Source organism: Alexandromys fortis, unplaced genomic scaffold, assembly GCF_014885135.2.
Source record: "Alexandromys fortis isolate MF-2015 unplaced genomic scaffold, M_Fortis_MF-2015_v1.1 scaffold_303, whole genome shotgun sequence".
In the NCBI taxonomy this organism is placed as follows: Eukaryota; Metazoa; Chordata; class Mammalia; order Rodentia; family Cricetidae; genus Alexandromys; species Alexandromys fortis.
In genome coordinates, this window is record NW_026068181.1 from 339,568 (window position 1) to 356,860 (window position 17,293).

Consider the following 17,293-nt stretch of genomic DNA (forward strand, 5'->3'; position numbering starts at 1 on the left):
AGAACCCTTGAGAGACAAACAAAGATTTCCATTGGAAAGGGAAATAGATGATATTTCCTGAGAGAATTGAGAGTAGAGGGGGAGAAAGGGGGGCAGAAGGTGAAGGGGTTAAAAGAAGAGGAGAGGAAGAGAACATGAGGGAATGGGATGGTCAAGATGGAGGAAAGACAAAGAGGGAGAGCAAGGAAACAGATATTGTAATGACAAACCATTGTAATGAGCAAACCATTATGGTGCTGGCAAGAAACCTGGCACTAGGGAAATTCCCAGGAATCCACAGGATGACCCCAGCTAAGACCCTAAGCAATAGTGGAGTGGAGAGGGTGCCTAACCTGGCCTTCCCCTGTGATCAGACTGATGACTACCTTAATTGTCATCATAATACCTTCATCCAGCAACTGATGGAAGCAGATGTGGAGATCCACAGTTAAGAACAGGGCCAAGCTCCAGTGTCCAGTCAAAGAGAAGGAGGAGTGATAATGTGAAATAGCTGATCTGAGCTAATGGGAGCTCACTGACTCTGGACTGACAGTGGGGTAACCTGCATAGGACCAAACTAGGACCTCTAAATGTGGGTGACAGTTCTGTGACTTAGGCAGTCTATAAGGCCACTAGCAGTGAGACCAGGATGTATCCCTACTGCATGAACGGGATTTTTGAAGCCCATTCTCTTTGGAGGGATACCTTGTTCAGTCTAGGTATAGGGGAAAGGGCCTTGGTCCTACCTCAAAGTGATATACCAAACTTTGTTGACTCCCCAATGGAAGCCTTATCCTCTCTGAGGAGTGGATGAGGGTTGGGGTGGGAGAAGGTGGGTAGAGAAGAAAAAGGGAGAACAGGAGGGAGTAGAAACTGGGATTGATATGTAAGAGAAAAGATTGTTTTTAAAAAACAAATAAATAAAAACAAAAAAAAGAAAAATTCAAGTACAACCACAAAGGAACTCTGGATCTCTTCTATCCCCATGAGAAAAACACAGATCCACAGGATTTTTTCCCAGAATACAATTCTGTGAGCACTGCAGACAAGGAAGACACACCCTATCTAGGATGAATAGGATCTATGAATCAAGTACCTGTGACCTGCAGACAGAGCCAGACACAAGCACAGCGCACAGACAGAATGATGGAACCACAACGAGTCTGAAAGCTTCTGTGGCGTCATTTGCCTCTTCCCATTACTGAGCCTAACTCTATGGCTCCCCTTACCTAGTCCCCTAAAAGAGAAATCAAATCTGTCCCCAGTAGTTACAAAACAGTCAGAGCCTGTCTTTCCCTGGATCCTCCTCCTCCTTCTTACTGGAACTTCACAATAACACTTTGTCTAAATTCCCCCAAATCCATGAGAGATTTATTCTAGTCAGATACTAAATCATTCTCACCACACAACAGGGATATTCTTCCATGTCATCCCACACATACCTTGTTAGGACATGATTCACACCCTAGAGAGAAGGGAGAAAACACAGTCAATAACATGTTTTGCATGTTCTTGCAAATCGTGGTCACACTCTCACTGGGTGCAGAGACATATTCAGAGACTCAAATCTGTCACCCACAGTTCTCCAAGACAAGATATAAATAGAATACATGACTCTTTACTTGACTTACATGTAAACTAAGACTATTTTCTGTCCCATACTACAAGGTTTTGGAGAGCAAAGATGAATAAATGGTTGTTTGCTTACGTAGGTTTTGCTGTGTGTACAACTAAACACACAAACACATGGCTCTATCCATGCTCCATGTCAGTTCTCCATCACCTTACTTACAACTAACAATATAAGAAGCTGATTCCTAAATTATTTGAGTCATTTAGATACAATTCAATATGTTAGTAATAAAGAGGCCACAAGGACTAGAACCATAGATAGTCAGATACTTAAAACCAACTAACAAATCTCTCATTCTTTTTTTTCTTTTCTCTGTAATTGTTCTAGCAGGATAAGAAGTTAATCTAAAGGAACATATGTGTCAGGTTGAAAAACTATTGAAAGAATGATCATCCCCCAAAATGGGAATTTCTCTCTAGGATTCTCACACTGGAGAAGAAAAACAGCTCAGAGTGAGAACTGGTCACCGAAAAAAGATTTCAAGCACTTTTAATTACTTACCAGACCAAATTAAAGTATGAGTCTATACCCCAGATAATAATGGGAGAAAGATCACACTTTGACAAGGAATATTCATTTTTGTATATCCTTGGTTCTCTACTTAAATTTTGATATCACTTTGAGAAACTGAAGATGGACAAGGGGTTTTGTTTAAAAAAAAATTGTCCATCTTTCAAATGCAGCCACATTAATAAATATCCTCTTTCATCTTTCCAATACAATTTTTGCTCCTTTACATGAACAGATAGCAAGACCTGACCCACTAGGTCCACTTTGATATGTTAAGTGGGCACCTCAGTTAGCCATATATCCTGGGTTTGAGACCTAATGTTGTGCAAATATTCTCTCTTGTTTGGTTTTCAAATAACTTTAGTAGATTTAAGTAAAGTTACAGTCTTTGAGAAATGTGACCATTCTTCTAGCAACTAGCAATTACCAGGGACTCCTTGCCTGTAGTTGAATTTCCTATGGAAGTCCACTTTCCGTAGTGGAATTTGTTTGTTGTTGTTGTTTGTTTGTTTGTTTGTTTGTTTTGAGACAGGGTTTCTCCATAGCTTTTGGTTCCTGTCCTGGAACTAGCTCTTGTAATCCAGGCTGGCCTCGAACTCACAGAGATCCGCCTGCCTCTGCCTCCCGAGTGCTGGGATTAAAGGTGTGCGCCACCACCACCTGGCCCATAGTGGAATTTGGTGTGGTTTAGGTTGGCACAGGTCTTAGGTTTGGTGTCACAACCAATCTCAGTTCATATGTGTTGCTGCTAAGCTGTGTCCAGAAGACACTGTCTTACTGGTAGACCTTCATCACCTCTGGCTCCTACATTCTTTCTGCCCCTTCTTCTGCAGTGATTCCTGGGCCTTTAAATCAGAAGTAGGTTATATATAAATTCCATTTAAAGCTGTACAGTCTATAGTCTCTTCCTCTCTCAACCTTGGCCAGTTGTGGGTTTTATTATGTAATTTTGATGCCTGAAACTCACTATATTGGTTTATATTGGTCTGGCTGGCCTTCAACCCATGAAGCTTCATTTGTTTCTGCATTCTACCTGCTGGGATTAAAGGTGTGAGCCAGAACACCTGGATGTAGGTTTGGAAGTTTTTATTTCATTTTCATTGTTGTGTGCTCCTCATGTTTTGTTTCTGTGTATGAGAAGCTCTCAAGTCCTAGGATCCCAAGCAGTAGATACTTGGCTACACATGGATTTATTTTATATAACATAAACCAAAAAAAAAGCAGATTTCATAGAAAAAAGAATTCTGGGGAGAACTGATCATTCTAGTTATAGATGAATTCTGATGCTTAAACTTGTCTTCATAGAGACATCTGTATGCTCATGTCCACTGAGTCATTCTCATAGTAGATAAAATTCAGTCAACTGGAGAACTGATCAACAGATAAAAATGGATAAAATGATATGATAAGTGTATAATGTTAAAATATTAGGTATTCAAAGCAAGAAGTATTGTCAGTTGTTGTAACTTGTATGAACTCAGAAAACTTACACTAAATCATCTGGGCACAGGATAAAACAACACTAAGTGGTATTCTTATATATGTGTCATGTACAAGAATTAACTTAGCTTTAAAGTTTTGGACGTTAAGACTTCTTTTCAGGGTTCAATTAAAGATGCCATGATAAGCTAATGAGGGGGGTGCTTAAAATCTGAGGGTAAAAAAATCTACTCACAGCAAGTACTGTCTATCCATGTTTCTTTATTCTTCTTTCAATCCTTATTCTTCCTTGTTCTGTCTTGCTCTACCTTGCTCTTCCATGTTCTCTCTTGTTCTCCCCATTGCAAATATTCTCAGTCATATATTTATCTTTAAACCAGCAATTCCCAGCCCTAGCAGGTTCTAGAATTGGAATGCTTTCACCCCATAAGAAATCAGATAAGGGTTTACACACACACACACACACACACACACACACACACACACACACGAGCCTGTCAGCTCAAAGGTGGCTAGCGCATACTGGTGAACTCCTTAATGGAGAAAGTTAGTTAAGAAAGGAGTTAAATAATCAGGGAATTCTAGAGGGGAAGGTCAGTGTGTTACACTGCCTTGTTAGGTAGTCAGTAAAAAGCTAAAATGTTTATTTTTAGTGTTCTGCTTTTTTCCTCACCCAGCATGTATAAAATTGGGTAAACAAGCAACGATGTAAACAATAAGAGAGAAGTCATGGCTCTTGATTCAGATAGTATCAGAAGCTGTGGTTTAGATGGGTTTCCATCTTGAATTCTGCTCTAGGCAGTAGAAACAAAGAAGGGACCCAGGCCTCCTAACCATCAGTTCAGTTCCCGAGTATGCTGTTATCAGCTGTTCGAGTTGTGGGGTAAAACCAGACCAGAAGCTTGGGCAAGTAGTAATTCTATGTCCTTGTATATCTGTGAATACCTTAAATAGAATGTTCTTTCCTTGGACACTAAGCACTGACCAAAAGCCTTCTGATAAAGAAAATTGTAGAAAAGCAGATCTTTATATTTGCCTAGGGGAGAGGAACAAGGCCTGGTAGTAAGGAACTGTTTTCACATGTAGCCCAACGGCATAGAAAACAGTTCTCAACTGAAAATTAATTCCCAAATATGCAACAGAAAGGGAGTTAACGGCAGTGAAATCTATAGCAAAGGAAAGCTACTTTATTCACAGAGCAATAATGCCAAAATTTCCCTGAATCTTAGTTTAACCTTTTTCAAAGCCCTTGGTTCTATTAAATCCCTGTGAAAACATGGCGAAGTAATTACCATATAATGTTGTGGTTTGTAGCAAAAAATTAACCTCACAAAAGTAAAGATTAGAATTTGGGTTATGAAAGGCTGAAGGCAGAGAAAAGTGGGCAGATTCTTTGGTCAAGTGATACAATTTCAGGCTTGTAGAGTGTTGTGTCTGTAGTTGGTATCTATGTGAACTAGGTTAGTTTAGTGATATATACATAATTCCATCTAATATGGGTGATAAATGAGTGTCCTCAATAATATTTAACCAATGCAATGGAAACCACTAAACTAAAGGAGTATGATAACTTCCTAGAACTACCAAGGTCTATAAGATTGGCAATTGCGGTGAAAGAACCAAATTCCTACAGAGATACGCATCACCAGAATATGATGTTGGTTTAAAGTATTTAAAAATATGACAGAGATAAAATGCAATACAAATTTTTCACATGTACTGAGAGAGAAGACATCTTTCATCTCAGCAACTCGAAGACAGAGGAGGGAAACTCTCTGAAATCTTGGGTGGCAACTATCCTCCCACTGGCCACACCACTGAATCAGAGACAGTGGGGGTGAAACTCTCCAAACTAATATCAAATTTATATGAAATTACCAATGATTGTTGAATATGCTTCACACATGCTCACAATGCAGTAGAGTAGTAACTACCCATGATGCAACAGATCTTCTCTACATGGTTCTTCTAATGTAATTTATTTGATAAACTAAAACATGCAATTTCACCTTGCCATCAAGGCTTGCAATGATTTCTCCATCTTCTGAAACTGGTTTAGGAAAGAGTTCAGGGAGAGCTCAGAGCACCCTACTGTACTCAGCAGGGAGATCGCAGCAGCACAGAGGGAGAGAAATGGCTTCCAGGTGTCCTGACTCTCAGATGCTGGACCTCCTGCAGTCTTACCTGCAGCATCTCTATGGTTGAGCACTGCAGCCCATGCTCCAGATCTGAGATGAGGTCACTCACTGTCTCCCTCTGCTTTACCAGTTCATTTTCAGACTTTTCCAGTCTTTTGACAATGTCTTCCTTCTCTTGCATCAGCTTCTGCAGCTTATTCTTCTCCTCCGAATACAGGAATTTGTGCATTTCTTTAAAATTCTTCTGGACCTTTATTACATCCCTCTGTATTTGGTTCTTCAGGGAGTAGAAAGGGGAGAGTTATTCAGACTGTCCTAATGGGACTGAGAGACAGAAATCCACTGTTCTGCTGGGGAGTTCTCACAGGAACTGAGCTTGGGAAGGGAAGGCAGTCTTGGAAGCATCTGTCTCCTTTCTGTGTCTGTTCATGACATACCAAACCAAAGATCTTAGGTCACCTTTAACAAGGCCACCTGAGCCAAAGTGGGATGCCTTGGTATGGCTCAGTTTTCACACAGCTACTTGAAATACTCCTCATTCTACCTCTGAATCCCCGAAAGAAGCTAAACCCAAGAATGGTCCTGTGAATGCTCCCAAGCATCTTCCCAAAAGTCACAGTTCTATAAAGCACCACAGGAGAGAGTTTTAGTACACAGTGCCATTCTCACCAGACCCCCACCATGGTGTCAGCTCCTCACACAGCCAGGCTCAGCTCTGATGCCCTCTCTGTGCAGCCCCAGCTCCAAGGAAACAAGCAGAGAGGAATAATCAAGGCCTCTTGTCCCCATCAGCCGCCAGGGAATGATGAGCCAGGAAGCTTCTTGCCCAGGTCCCTCCCAGGCATCAGGCAAACTCCCTTAGGAGGTAGGGTCTCCACTTGCCTCCCAGAAAGTTCTCTCTTGTTGAAGGTCATCTTCCCACTGGTCACATCTTTCCTCATTAGCCATCTGCATCTCCAGGGCAGCCTGGAGCTTCCCCTGTGGGAGTGGAATTGTAGCAGAGTCAAGCTGTGTGCTTAGTAGGACAGCTGCTCCTAGCCAAAGGCCAAGAAATCCTTCTGGAAAGACAAGAGGCCTAAGACTGTTCTCCTTTTAATATCTTGTGCCATGATTTATGCAATAAATTTTGTAATCTCAGTCTCCAGCTCAATCCATCTTGATTTATACACACACAGCCCCATACAGACAGACACAGAAATCTCTCTCAGTCAGTCATCCCACCAAGTACCCAGCACTCACTTTGATTCTGGCATCAGAAAACTGGAGTAAATTTGTTAGTTCTCCTGGTCTTTCACATAAACATATACATACACATATGTATTGCAATTGACACGTGCATATTCTGTTTCTTTTTTTTTTTTTTTGAAACTGGGTTTTACTATGTAGCCCAGGTTGGACTGGATTTTCTGTCTAAACTTGTATAATCTCAAACTCATCAGTTGCCAGCGTCCTGGCATTGAGCAATGCCCCATAACACTGTCCATGTGTCTTTTCTTTTGTCATTTTTTCCTTTCTTTATTGTATTTTTTCTTATGTTGTCACAGGCTGCCCTATGTTGGGCTGCCATATGTTGGGAGCCACAGTTTTTAGGTGACTTTTACCGGGTTCTTAGCCATAACCAGTTCCTACATTCCAGGATTTGAGCATGAGGATTAGAAATGCTAGACAGGAGGAACAGAGATAAGAAAGAACCACAGAGACACAGGAAAATAATAGGAGGGCAACTCAGCCTCCTGCATACTGAGTTGGGAGTTCTGAGTTCTCTGAGTTTCCCCCTGTTTAACTTTCCATACATATTTGTACACCAATACAACAGGGGGGAGAAGGCAAAAGACTGCCTTAACATGATAAAAATGACAACTAGAACAGTTGCTTGCATCAATACTTTGAGACATCAAGTCATTAATTACAAGGAAAGCATTCTGCTGTTTTGGCAATGGACCTACCCTATCCAAATATAATGAAGGCAGCCTCTCCCTAGGTCAAACCTCCTAATTCAAAAGAAGGAGCAAAAGCATGCTTGAATTCTCTGTCCTTTGGTCAGGGTGGAGTGCATCTCCCTATATGGGCCATCCTAATGTCCAAAACACCAAGTAACCACACCATAGGTCAGGGTGTGCAGCCACAGTTGTCAACAACTTTGAATAAGCTCAAACTCTCTGACCTTCAGATGAAGTAAAATAGGCTCACATTTTTGGACCTCCACATGTATTTCTTCATTGAAAAAACAGATTTTTTTTTTATGCAATACATTGTGATTACAGATTCTCCGGCACCTACTCCTCCCACTTTCTCACAACGCCCCTCTTATTCAGATCCACACCCTTTATGTCTCCTGTTACAAAACAAAAAAGCAACTCTTTCTCAGCCTCTAGAGATTAACCCAAATATAACAAAGGCTTTGCTGAAACATTTCACTCAAAGCCAGACACAAGGCTTTACTTTACACATCAGTACAGCCCAGACTTATCATTATGAGAGAAAGAACCCCCAAATATGGGTGTAGTTCATTTTGTGTGGTCATTGTCTCCTGCTGGGCATGGGACCTTTCCTAAGAACAATTTATTTCCCCAGTGAGACTCCCTTGGAGAAAGGTAAGCTTACAAGTAGTTATCAACTAGAGATTGCTTCTGGGTTATGGAGGGGCCATGTGCCCACTTATTCCAGCTCTAGGATCCCATATGGTGCAGACCCTTGCAGGCTCTGTGAATGCTGCAACAGTCTCCATGAGTTTACTTGTGCACTCACAAACAACCAACAAAAAACAAAGTCCCAACATGGAACTTGCCTCTGTGCATCTCACTATGGAATTCTTTCCCCTCCTCCCAGATGTTTCAACTGCCGAAGGCACATTCTCTTCACTACTGCATGTCATTCAGTAAGTATCCCCATGGTTGGAAGTCATTGGACTGGTTTTTAGATAATAGAAACGAATCTGACATAAACAACATAGGACGATAAATACGAAATGAATTAGCAGTTCTGTTCTTGGCATTCCTTGGTCATCAAATCAACTGTACAGGGACAGTTCCAAATTTATTTTTCTATCCTAGTATTTGTAGTCCAGGCAGATTCTCATGTAAATAAGTGGAATAAACCATCGTGTTCTTTTAGGACTCTTAAGGTAGGAAAGGATGGAATAATGTAACAACCCCAGAGTCTATGATGTCCAGGTAATTGACCTGTCACACCAAGTGGAGGCTTCCCATCTGTTACTGCCTCCTGCTCTGTGTCCCACACCCTCCCCCTTCCTACCTTGTACTTATTGGCCATCTCTTCAATGAGAGCTGTTTGGTGACCACGGTGATCCTGAGATCTCTCACAAAGCCAGCAGATGACCACCATGTCCTTCTCACAGAAGAGCTGGAGTTTCTCTCCATGTTGTGCACAGACATTCACCTTCTGCTCCTCCTCTGGGGTGGACTTGAACTCCTTGAGCCTCTCCACTACATTGGCCACATGCCAATTAGGCCTCAGATTCCCAAACAGGTAACTAACTCGGCACACAGGGCAGATGCCCTCCCCTTCTTTTTCTTTGCTGGACTCATAGTTCAGTGTGATGCAAGCTCGGCAGAAGCTGTGACCACAATCTGCACTCACAGGCTCCACCATGAGGTCTAGACAGATAGGACAGGTCACCTCCTCCTTGACTATCCCCAGGACTGATGAGGCCATTGTTGCTGTGATGCTGAGTCTGTCTCTCCGTACTCCTGACACTTCTGCTCAGGTACCTGAGTGACTGGGATGATGAGAAGGGGCACAAGTGAGAAAGGGAAAATCAGCACTGTGAAGAGATCAATAAATTCCCTTGATGATAAGGGAAAAGAACAAAGGAGAGAGACTCAGAGAGAAGTTCAGTGACATGGCAAAGGAGAAAGCTGTTATACTTTCAAATTCTCTGCTATATTTCATCTCACATAGCTAATTTCAGAAATAGTATTGTTATTTCCTTTCACTGAAGACCAGGAAGATCGTGTTTCCTTCTGTGACCGACCTTCTGTCCTTCCCTTTCTTTCCCAGGACAAAATCACATCTTCAGTGTTACAAGCTGTACTTCCTCCTTCATCAGCACCAGTCAGTGCCAGCTCTGATCCTCTGCTAACCAGTCTCTTATCAGAGAGGCTGGTGCTGACCTGTGTACACAGTCTATCTCCTGATGCACATAGGCAATAATTTCTCTTGTTGTCATTTAATAAGTGACAATATCTGTGTTATAAATAGTTAAGATAAGTCCTGCACTAGATATATAGTGATGGCCACTTACAGGGCTCATTTGTCTTCAATACACAGAAAGGGAATAAATAGCAGCCCTTTAGATGCTATTTAGACCTCTTTCAGAGGTCCCTGCTATACTCCATAGAGTTCACCAAAGGAAAAAGGTGACAGCCAGGACACTGGATGTGTGGAATTATTTTTCCAAACACTGCAGATTCTAAGGAATCTTGTGAGAGAGACAGAGAAAGACCTGCTTGCCTCTTCAGAAGAATAGAGGAAAGAAATGGTAATGGGTGGAGCTTCTCTCTCTCTCTCTCTCTCTCTCTCTCTCTCTCTCTCTCACTCACTCTTTCTCTCTCACTCTCTCTTCCAGCTTGTCTCTTAAAGGGACCTTTCGCAACTGCATATGGACTACATAGTGACATAACAGACATAGCGCCCTTGGCTGGCCATGGTACTTCCTGGGTGCATCTTGCTAGGTGAATGGGGACGACATAATACCTGAATCCTAACACCCAGACCTCACATGATTGCTCAATGCTACCTGCAACTCCAGTTCCAGTATATCTTAACACTCTCTTCTTGCCTCTGATGGTGCTGCATCCAAATGCTGCAGAGGTATACATACAGGAAAAACGCCCACAGATATAAAATGAAAATAAATGAGTCAATAAATTTAATAAAAGAAAGACAGAGAACAATTATATTAATGTAACCATCAAAACTAGGAAAAATTAATGATTAGGAAAATAATTACTGTGAGATGAAATACCTACACACAAAAAGTATAGAACTGCTGAATGAAATCTAAGGTGATACAGTTACATATAAGGATGGAACCTGTATTCATGGATTTGAATATTGTTAAAATGTCTATACTAGGGGCTAGACAGATGGTTCATGGGTTTTGAGTACTGGTTTCTTTTCCAGAAACCTTGGTCATATTCTCAGCATCTACAAGGTGAGTCACAACTATCTGTAACTCCAGTTCCAAGGTATATGATGCCATCTTCTGGCATCTGTGGGTACCAGGCATTCAAGTAGTGCACAAACCTATATTCAGGTCAGACACCCATACACATAAAATGACATTAAATAAATCAAAATAAATAGATGAATCAATAAAATGTCATACTACCTAGGGCTGGAGAAAGGGTTCTATGTTTAAGTGTACTCATTGCGTCTTGCAGAACATCCTAGTTCAGTTCACATGAAGCAGCTCATAGGTGCCTGTAACTCCAGCTTCAAGAAATCTACCAGTTCTGACCTCAACCATCCTTCCCAATGCATATATACACAGGCAGACCCACAAATACACAACCCAAAACAAAATGAAACTTTGTTAGCCTATTTTTGTGGGGTTGTTGTTGTTCTTGTTTCCAATAGTGTTTGGTTTTTACCCTAGGTTTCTGGGTTGCCTAGTCTCTGGATCTCCATCACCCATGCAGTGTCAAGTATGAGTTCTTTCCCTTGGTGCGGGCCTTAAGTCAAATCTAACATTGCTTGGCTACTGCCACAAGTTCTGGTCCACCATTGCCCTAGCATATTTTACAGGTAGGACAGACTGTAGGTAAAGGCTTTGTGACTTGGCTGGTGTTCACATTTCTTTTCATAACCTGTAGAGGACCTTCCAGCACCAGAGAGACAAGAATGTAGGGGTAAAGGCGCCATGTAGGCACCAGTTCAACTTCTTCAATGTTCAATGAATTCTGTGGGTGTTGTCCTAGGCAATGAGATTCCACTGCCAGTTTCTAGAGGGCAACCCTTTGTCTGAGCAACAGCCTGGGTTGTTTGCGATTTCCTTGTGACCCCAAGTTTCACCACTGGAAGCTTTGTTTGATGACAAGAGATTGCAAGTTGCAAGTTCATAATCCCCATTAACAGACCTCATACGGATTGCCTTAAGATACTTTAGGAAGTTTCTGTTGGAATCTCTAGCTCAGAGTGCCATTCCACACTCTGGTCTTACTTTTCCCATTCTAGAATACCCTCAGTGAGTCAAGCAGACACCCCTTAGAAAGCCCAGCAAGGGTCAGCCTCCTCCCCCCAGGGCTGCTCAAGATCATGCCTATAGGCTACTTAAGACCTGGTCAACAGACCTACCCCATGTTCTTCCATCTGCCTCCCTGAGAGTCACCCAGCAGTTGCCTCTCCCTGATTATTAAACCTGTACTTGTTATTCGGCTTGATTAGATTATTGACTTAATGGCAGAGAACACCCAATAACCAGGAATTCAATACTTAATAGTTTCCATTGAACTAAGTTGCTATAGCATCCTTCAAATGCTCCCCCAATCCAGAAAAATAAATCAGTTTTTAAAGAGACACCAAGGAACGATATCTAGGTTTTTTAGATTCAGACAATACAGCTGCAGACAGGTTGCTTCTTTTGTGGCTGGGGTATGTGATAGATAAGGAAAACTATTTTGTGGAAACACCCATTCTATATACCTAAAAGAAAAGCTCCTGGCTACTCTCACTCCTTGCCACCCTCCTCCAAATTGTAAAAGTGCTATGAAATAAGTAACCATTGGCTTTAGGCAGCCACTTACTCTGTGTGAGAGAGCTCCTCACAGCTGAGGGATGACAAGCAGTTTCTCACTCAGCTACACATTATACACAAATGAGATAATTGTGCTGCCCACCTTGACAACCCTCCTCCAGCCTCATGTGTGACAAGCCATTGTTTTGTTCTTAAGACTGTTGTTGGCCTTCTAGCAGTAATTAAGAAATTCTTTTAATTAAATTTGAAGTAGAGTCTGTGGTCTTTTGTTGGAAAGTTTTCTTTGTCAAGGTTACACTTCTTTTTGGCTCCTCCCCTCCACACCCCCAGCACTAAGCAAGGAGCCAGCAGTTCCTCTTTCCTGGCTCTTATCAGTTTCAAATTAAACTCACCAGAACAAAGAGTGTTTTCTTCCAAATTCTGCCCTCTAGATTTGCTCTCAGGACTTCAGACACCAACCAGGAGTTCCCGAATTTGTGAAGAGGAGCAAATAGAGGCCACAGTGTCCTGAGGACTAGGTCCCTAAGTCTGATCTCTGCTGAGTCAGAAGAGAAATGAAAGTAAAGACACTAAGGGCTGAAACTGAAAAAGAGAAACTAAATAACCAGCCAATGGGATACTAGCACATTGTTATCTGGTTCTACCATCAGAGGAAGTCAGTTCCCCTAATTCAGCTCTGCCTTCCCCAAACTTAGGACACAGTGAGTGCTACAGGAAATTGTCAGGTTACTTGTTCAGGCTCATGTTACAATCATCTAAAAATGTCTTGATCCTCTGGAAAGCTGCCCCTATGGAAAGAAAGCATTCGCCATGGGCTCGTCTTGCACCTGAATTTCTGACTGGGTTTCTCTTTGCAGGGAAGGTGTGGCTCAAAGGGAAGGAAAGACAAGGTGAGGACAGGGAACTGCAGTGTCCTCTGGAGCTGGACTTGGGCACTTACAGGATGAGAACAGGGGGGAAGCTGCAGTTCAGGGCAGCTGCTCACAATCAAGATTCCCACCCAGCAGGGACAGGATGGGAGGAGCCCCATGCTGAGTCCTGCAGAGACACTTCCCACACTCACAGCAGTGAAACTAGCAAGCTGCAGGGGGTCTCCAGCTGCCCAGGGGTGTCCTGCAGGGCCTCTTCCCAGTGCTGATCTGATGCATTCATTACATCCCTTCCAGGAATCCCTCCCTAGAATGGCTCTATAGGCTCCATATGAGTTAGGATTTCTATTACAGACCTCTGATATTGATTCAGCATCCCCTGAAGTAGATGTTGAAATTTTGTAGGGCACAGAATGAGATGAGATTCAGTTGGTGCCCTGCATGCCCAACAATCCTGAGACCCTGGCATGGATTCTGAGCGGCAGAAAACCACATGTGGTGGCATATAGGTATGTAGTCTGCCTCAGTTAGTTTTCTATTGCTGTGAAGAGATACTATGATCATACATATGGTGATGACGAATAAAAAAGAACATTTAATTATGTCTGTTTTACATTTCAGAGGTTTTGTTCAGTAGTATTTATCACAGTTGGAATCATCACAGCTTGAAGACAGAAATGTTGCAGAGACAGCTGTGCCCTTGCATGAACAGGCAGCAGGAAGAGAGTGTCTGTGATGCGGGATTCACCTCTGTATGCTGTAAATAAAAAAGCTCTTCAGCCTATAGCAGGGCAGAATATAGCCAGGCTGGAAGAGATCTAGAGAGAAAGTAGGCAGAGTCAGAGAGATGCCATGTAGCTGCTGAAGGAGACAGACTCTGGAAGGAACCTTACTGGTAGGCCATTACCTTGTTGCAATACAAAATAACAGAAATAGGAATTTAAGATGTAAGGGTTAGTTAATAAGAATCCTGAGCTAATAGACCAAGCAGTGTTGTAATTAATATTGTTTCTATGTGATTATTTTGGGTCTAGGTGGCTGGGAATTAAAGAGCAGTCTTTGCTTACAGGCCTGGCTGGAGCAACTAAAACCCTGAAGACCCTGCTCAGGACACACTTCCTTCTACAAGGTCAAACCTTCTCAAACAAAGTGCCACCTACTGACAGTGCTGCTTACTGCCCATGAACCAACTAAGCCATTTCCATCCTGACCATTACACTGTGATAATCACCATGACTGGGACACTGTTTGATTCAGAATAGTGTTTGTTTTGGGGCTTACAGCTTCAAAGGGTTAGGGATCATGACCACCACCGTGGGGAACATGGCAGCAGGCAGGAAGGAACAGTGACTGTGTCACCACAATTTGAATTTTACTTAACATACTTGTTTTTCTTCCTACTTCCCTTCTTTTGAAATATGGTCTCATAGTAGATCCTAGTTTGACCTCTGAGCTCCTGTACCCTCAGCCTCCCCAGCACTGAAATCATGCCCTTCTGCTGTTCCTGTTTTAATTTGATCTTTGCCCTTCTAGGGATTAAATTCAGGGCCTTGTGAATGCTGGGCTAGTGCTCCATTGCTGAACTAACCCTCGCTGAAGCTTCACATCTTGATGAGGTCATGAGCCTCTACTGTTGTTCTTCCTATGGACACAATTGAAGTTACACAATTGTAATGTGTACCTTTCCTTCTGAATTGTGACTAATGATGTAGAAACCTTTTACCATTTTTGTTTTGTTTTGTTATTGAGGCAAAATTATGCTCTGTTTCCCAGCCTGGGCTGGAACTCACTATGTGCTTAGGATGCTCTCTCCAACTCCTACCAATATCCCTCCCTATCTTCAACTCCTGAGTACAGGGATTACAGGCTTGAGAAACTAGGTCTTCATCCCTACCAAATATTAACCATGCCCTCTCTGTTCTCTCAAAAGCTTTCTTGTGTTAGTGATGAGTCTGTCCCTACCACTATGCTCTTCCTACATCAACTACTTTGCTAAACAATTTCCTCAAAATGGAGGAATGTCACTGCATTGATCTTCAAGCAAACTATGTAAGGTCTGTGGAAAAAATCATTAAGCTTTCAAGAGAGAGAGAGACAGAGACAGAGAGAGACGTGCTTGCCTTTTCAGAAGAATAGAAGAAAGAAAATGGGAGTGGGTGAGTCTTGTCTCTTTAAGGGACCTGCATACGGACTACATAGTGACATAACAGACATAGCATCCTGGGCTGGCCAAGGTACTGCCTGAGTGTGTCCTGCCAGGTGACTGGAGCCAGCATAATACCTGAATCCTAACACCCAGACCTCACATGACTGCTCAATGCTACCTGTAACTCCAGTTTCAGTAGATCTTAATACTCTCTTCTTGTTTCTGACAGTGCTGCATCCAAATGCTCAGAAATCATTGCAAATATACTAGACAGTAATCTTGAAGCTTAACCATAATTTTACTTTTGCAGATCCCTAAAGACAACATTGCCCCCATAGAAACAGGAAGCAATTCTAGAAGACAATGTCCCCTCTTCCAAAAATTTTGTCCTCAGGGTTGGGAACACCATTTAGGGCTTATTGAGTATTACTTGTATAAAGTAGATTGTTGGGGTAGAAACTATGTAGGTTTAGAGAATTTTTAAAAAGGATAATAATAGTGGATAATAGAGTGAATACTTGTGAGGTATTGTTCATGGATAATTTACATTGTTATAGTTTTTAATTATTTATACAAATTCAAATTATATTTATTATTTCTGATTACAATATTTGTACACCTATACAAAGTTATTCTGTCGCCAGGCGATGGTGGCACACACCTTTAATCCTATCACTCGGGAGACAGAGACAGGTGGATCTCTGTGAGTTCAAGGCCATCCTGGTCTACAGAGCAAGTTCCAGGACAGGCTCCAAAGCTACAGAGAAACCCTATCTTGAAAAACAAAAACAAAAACAAACAAAAGTTATTCTGTCAAGTTGTATATATGCATGTTTCTACCACTGTTAGGACATTTGTATATTGATACAACTTTTAGAATATATTTTTGCATTGCATTTATATTATTATTACCTCTGACCAAGTTACGTATACAGTGTTTACATTTTGAGGCCACTGTCCTCATTTGTGCACATTTGTTTACAGATTATTTAATATTCTGACTTGAAGTCTTAGTCTTTCAGTTATACAGGTACTAAATATTATAGGTCATGTTCATGTTTGTTATACATATAGTCAGATCAATTAGGTTCTTTAGATACATAGAGATTCTATTCTGCCTAGTTAGCTAATCTTCAACCACTTCAAGAATCTGTGGAACATGACATTTAAATAACTTAAGGTTCTGTTGAACAGAGACATGATTGCTCCTGACAGCACCAATCTAGTCCCGAGAGAATGTTGAGCACTGAAGACACGCCACTCAGAGTTTGTTTCTTCTTGGCACAATTGGCCTTTAGGTAAGGAACTGCCCATGCCTCAACCACTAACAAAGTACATGGTATCCAGACTGGATATGCAGGACACAAGAAAAAAGACTGCCAAACCTTGCCAAGATGGGGTAAGACGTCTCTGAAAAGTTCCCTGCCTCTAAAAATGGTCTGTCAGTTATGCTAGGCCTTAGCCAAAGTTGGTTGCTTCAGCGTTGTAAATGAGACTTTGGGTGATTGCTCAGGTAGGCAATTGTCTCTGTCTTACACTGCCGCATTGGAAGCTGCTTGATTGAACTTCCTGCCTGCTCAAGTATTATTATCTCCCTTTTCAGGTCTTCGATGGGATTAAAGATTAGATAGTCATGGTTACTTTCCTCTTATGATTTAGCCAAGTTTATTTCTGATGCAAGACTTAGACTATTTGAAATAAAATGCTTATTATAACATTTATCATTTGTTCCTTGCTTAATATTGTTTATGTTGTTTATAATTTTATACTTGATATCTGTTCCTATTGTATTACAGTTTGGTATTGGGTTTGTATTGCTCTTGTTTAGACAAAAAAAAGGAGATGATGGGGAAGTTTTGT

General features: G+C 41.7%; 1 protein-coding gene across 6 annotated transcripts in view; it reads right to left on the minus strand.

Annotated features, from left to right (window-relative positions):
* LOC126492637 (tripartite motif-containing protein 30A-like) overlaps nt 1–17,293 on the minus strand; it is a 399,822-nt gene that overhangs the window by 10,433 nt on the left and 372,096 nt on the right. For 2 of the 6 annotated variants that reach the window (XR_007589647.1, XM_050129177.1), the window contains exons 1-5: nt 12,811–12,986; nt 8,956–9,439; nt 6,583–6,678; nt 5,747–5,977; nt 1,422–1,444 (exon numbers count right to left, since the gene is read on the minus strand). Coding sequence is in view for 5 of the 6 variants with exons in the window: in XM_050129177.1 (XP_049985134.1) it covers nt 1,422–1,444; nt 5,747–5,977; nt 6,583–6,678; nt 8,956–9,375 (770 nt within the window). In the remaining variant the exon portion in view is untranslated. Of the gene's footprint in view, nt 1–1,421; nt 1,445–5,746; nt 5,978–6,582; nt 6,679–8,955; nt 9,440–12,810; nt 12,987–17,293 lie in introns of those variants that run through there. The other 4 variants (XM_050129176.1, XM_050129174.1, XM_050129172.1 and 1 more) reach the window with 3 other exon arrangements.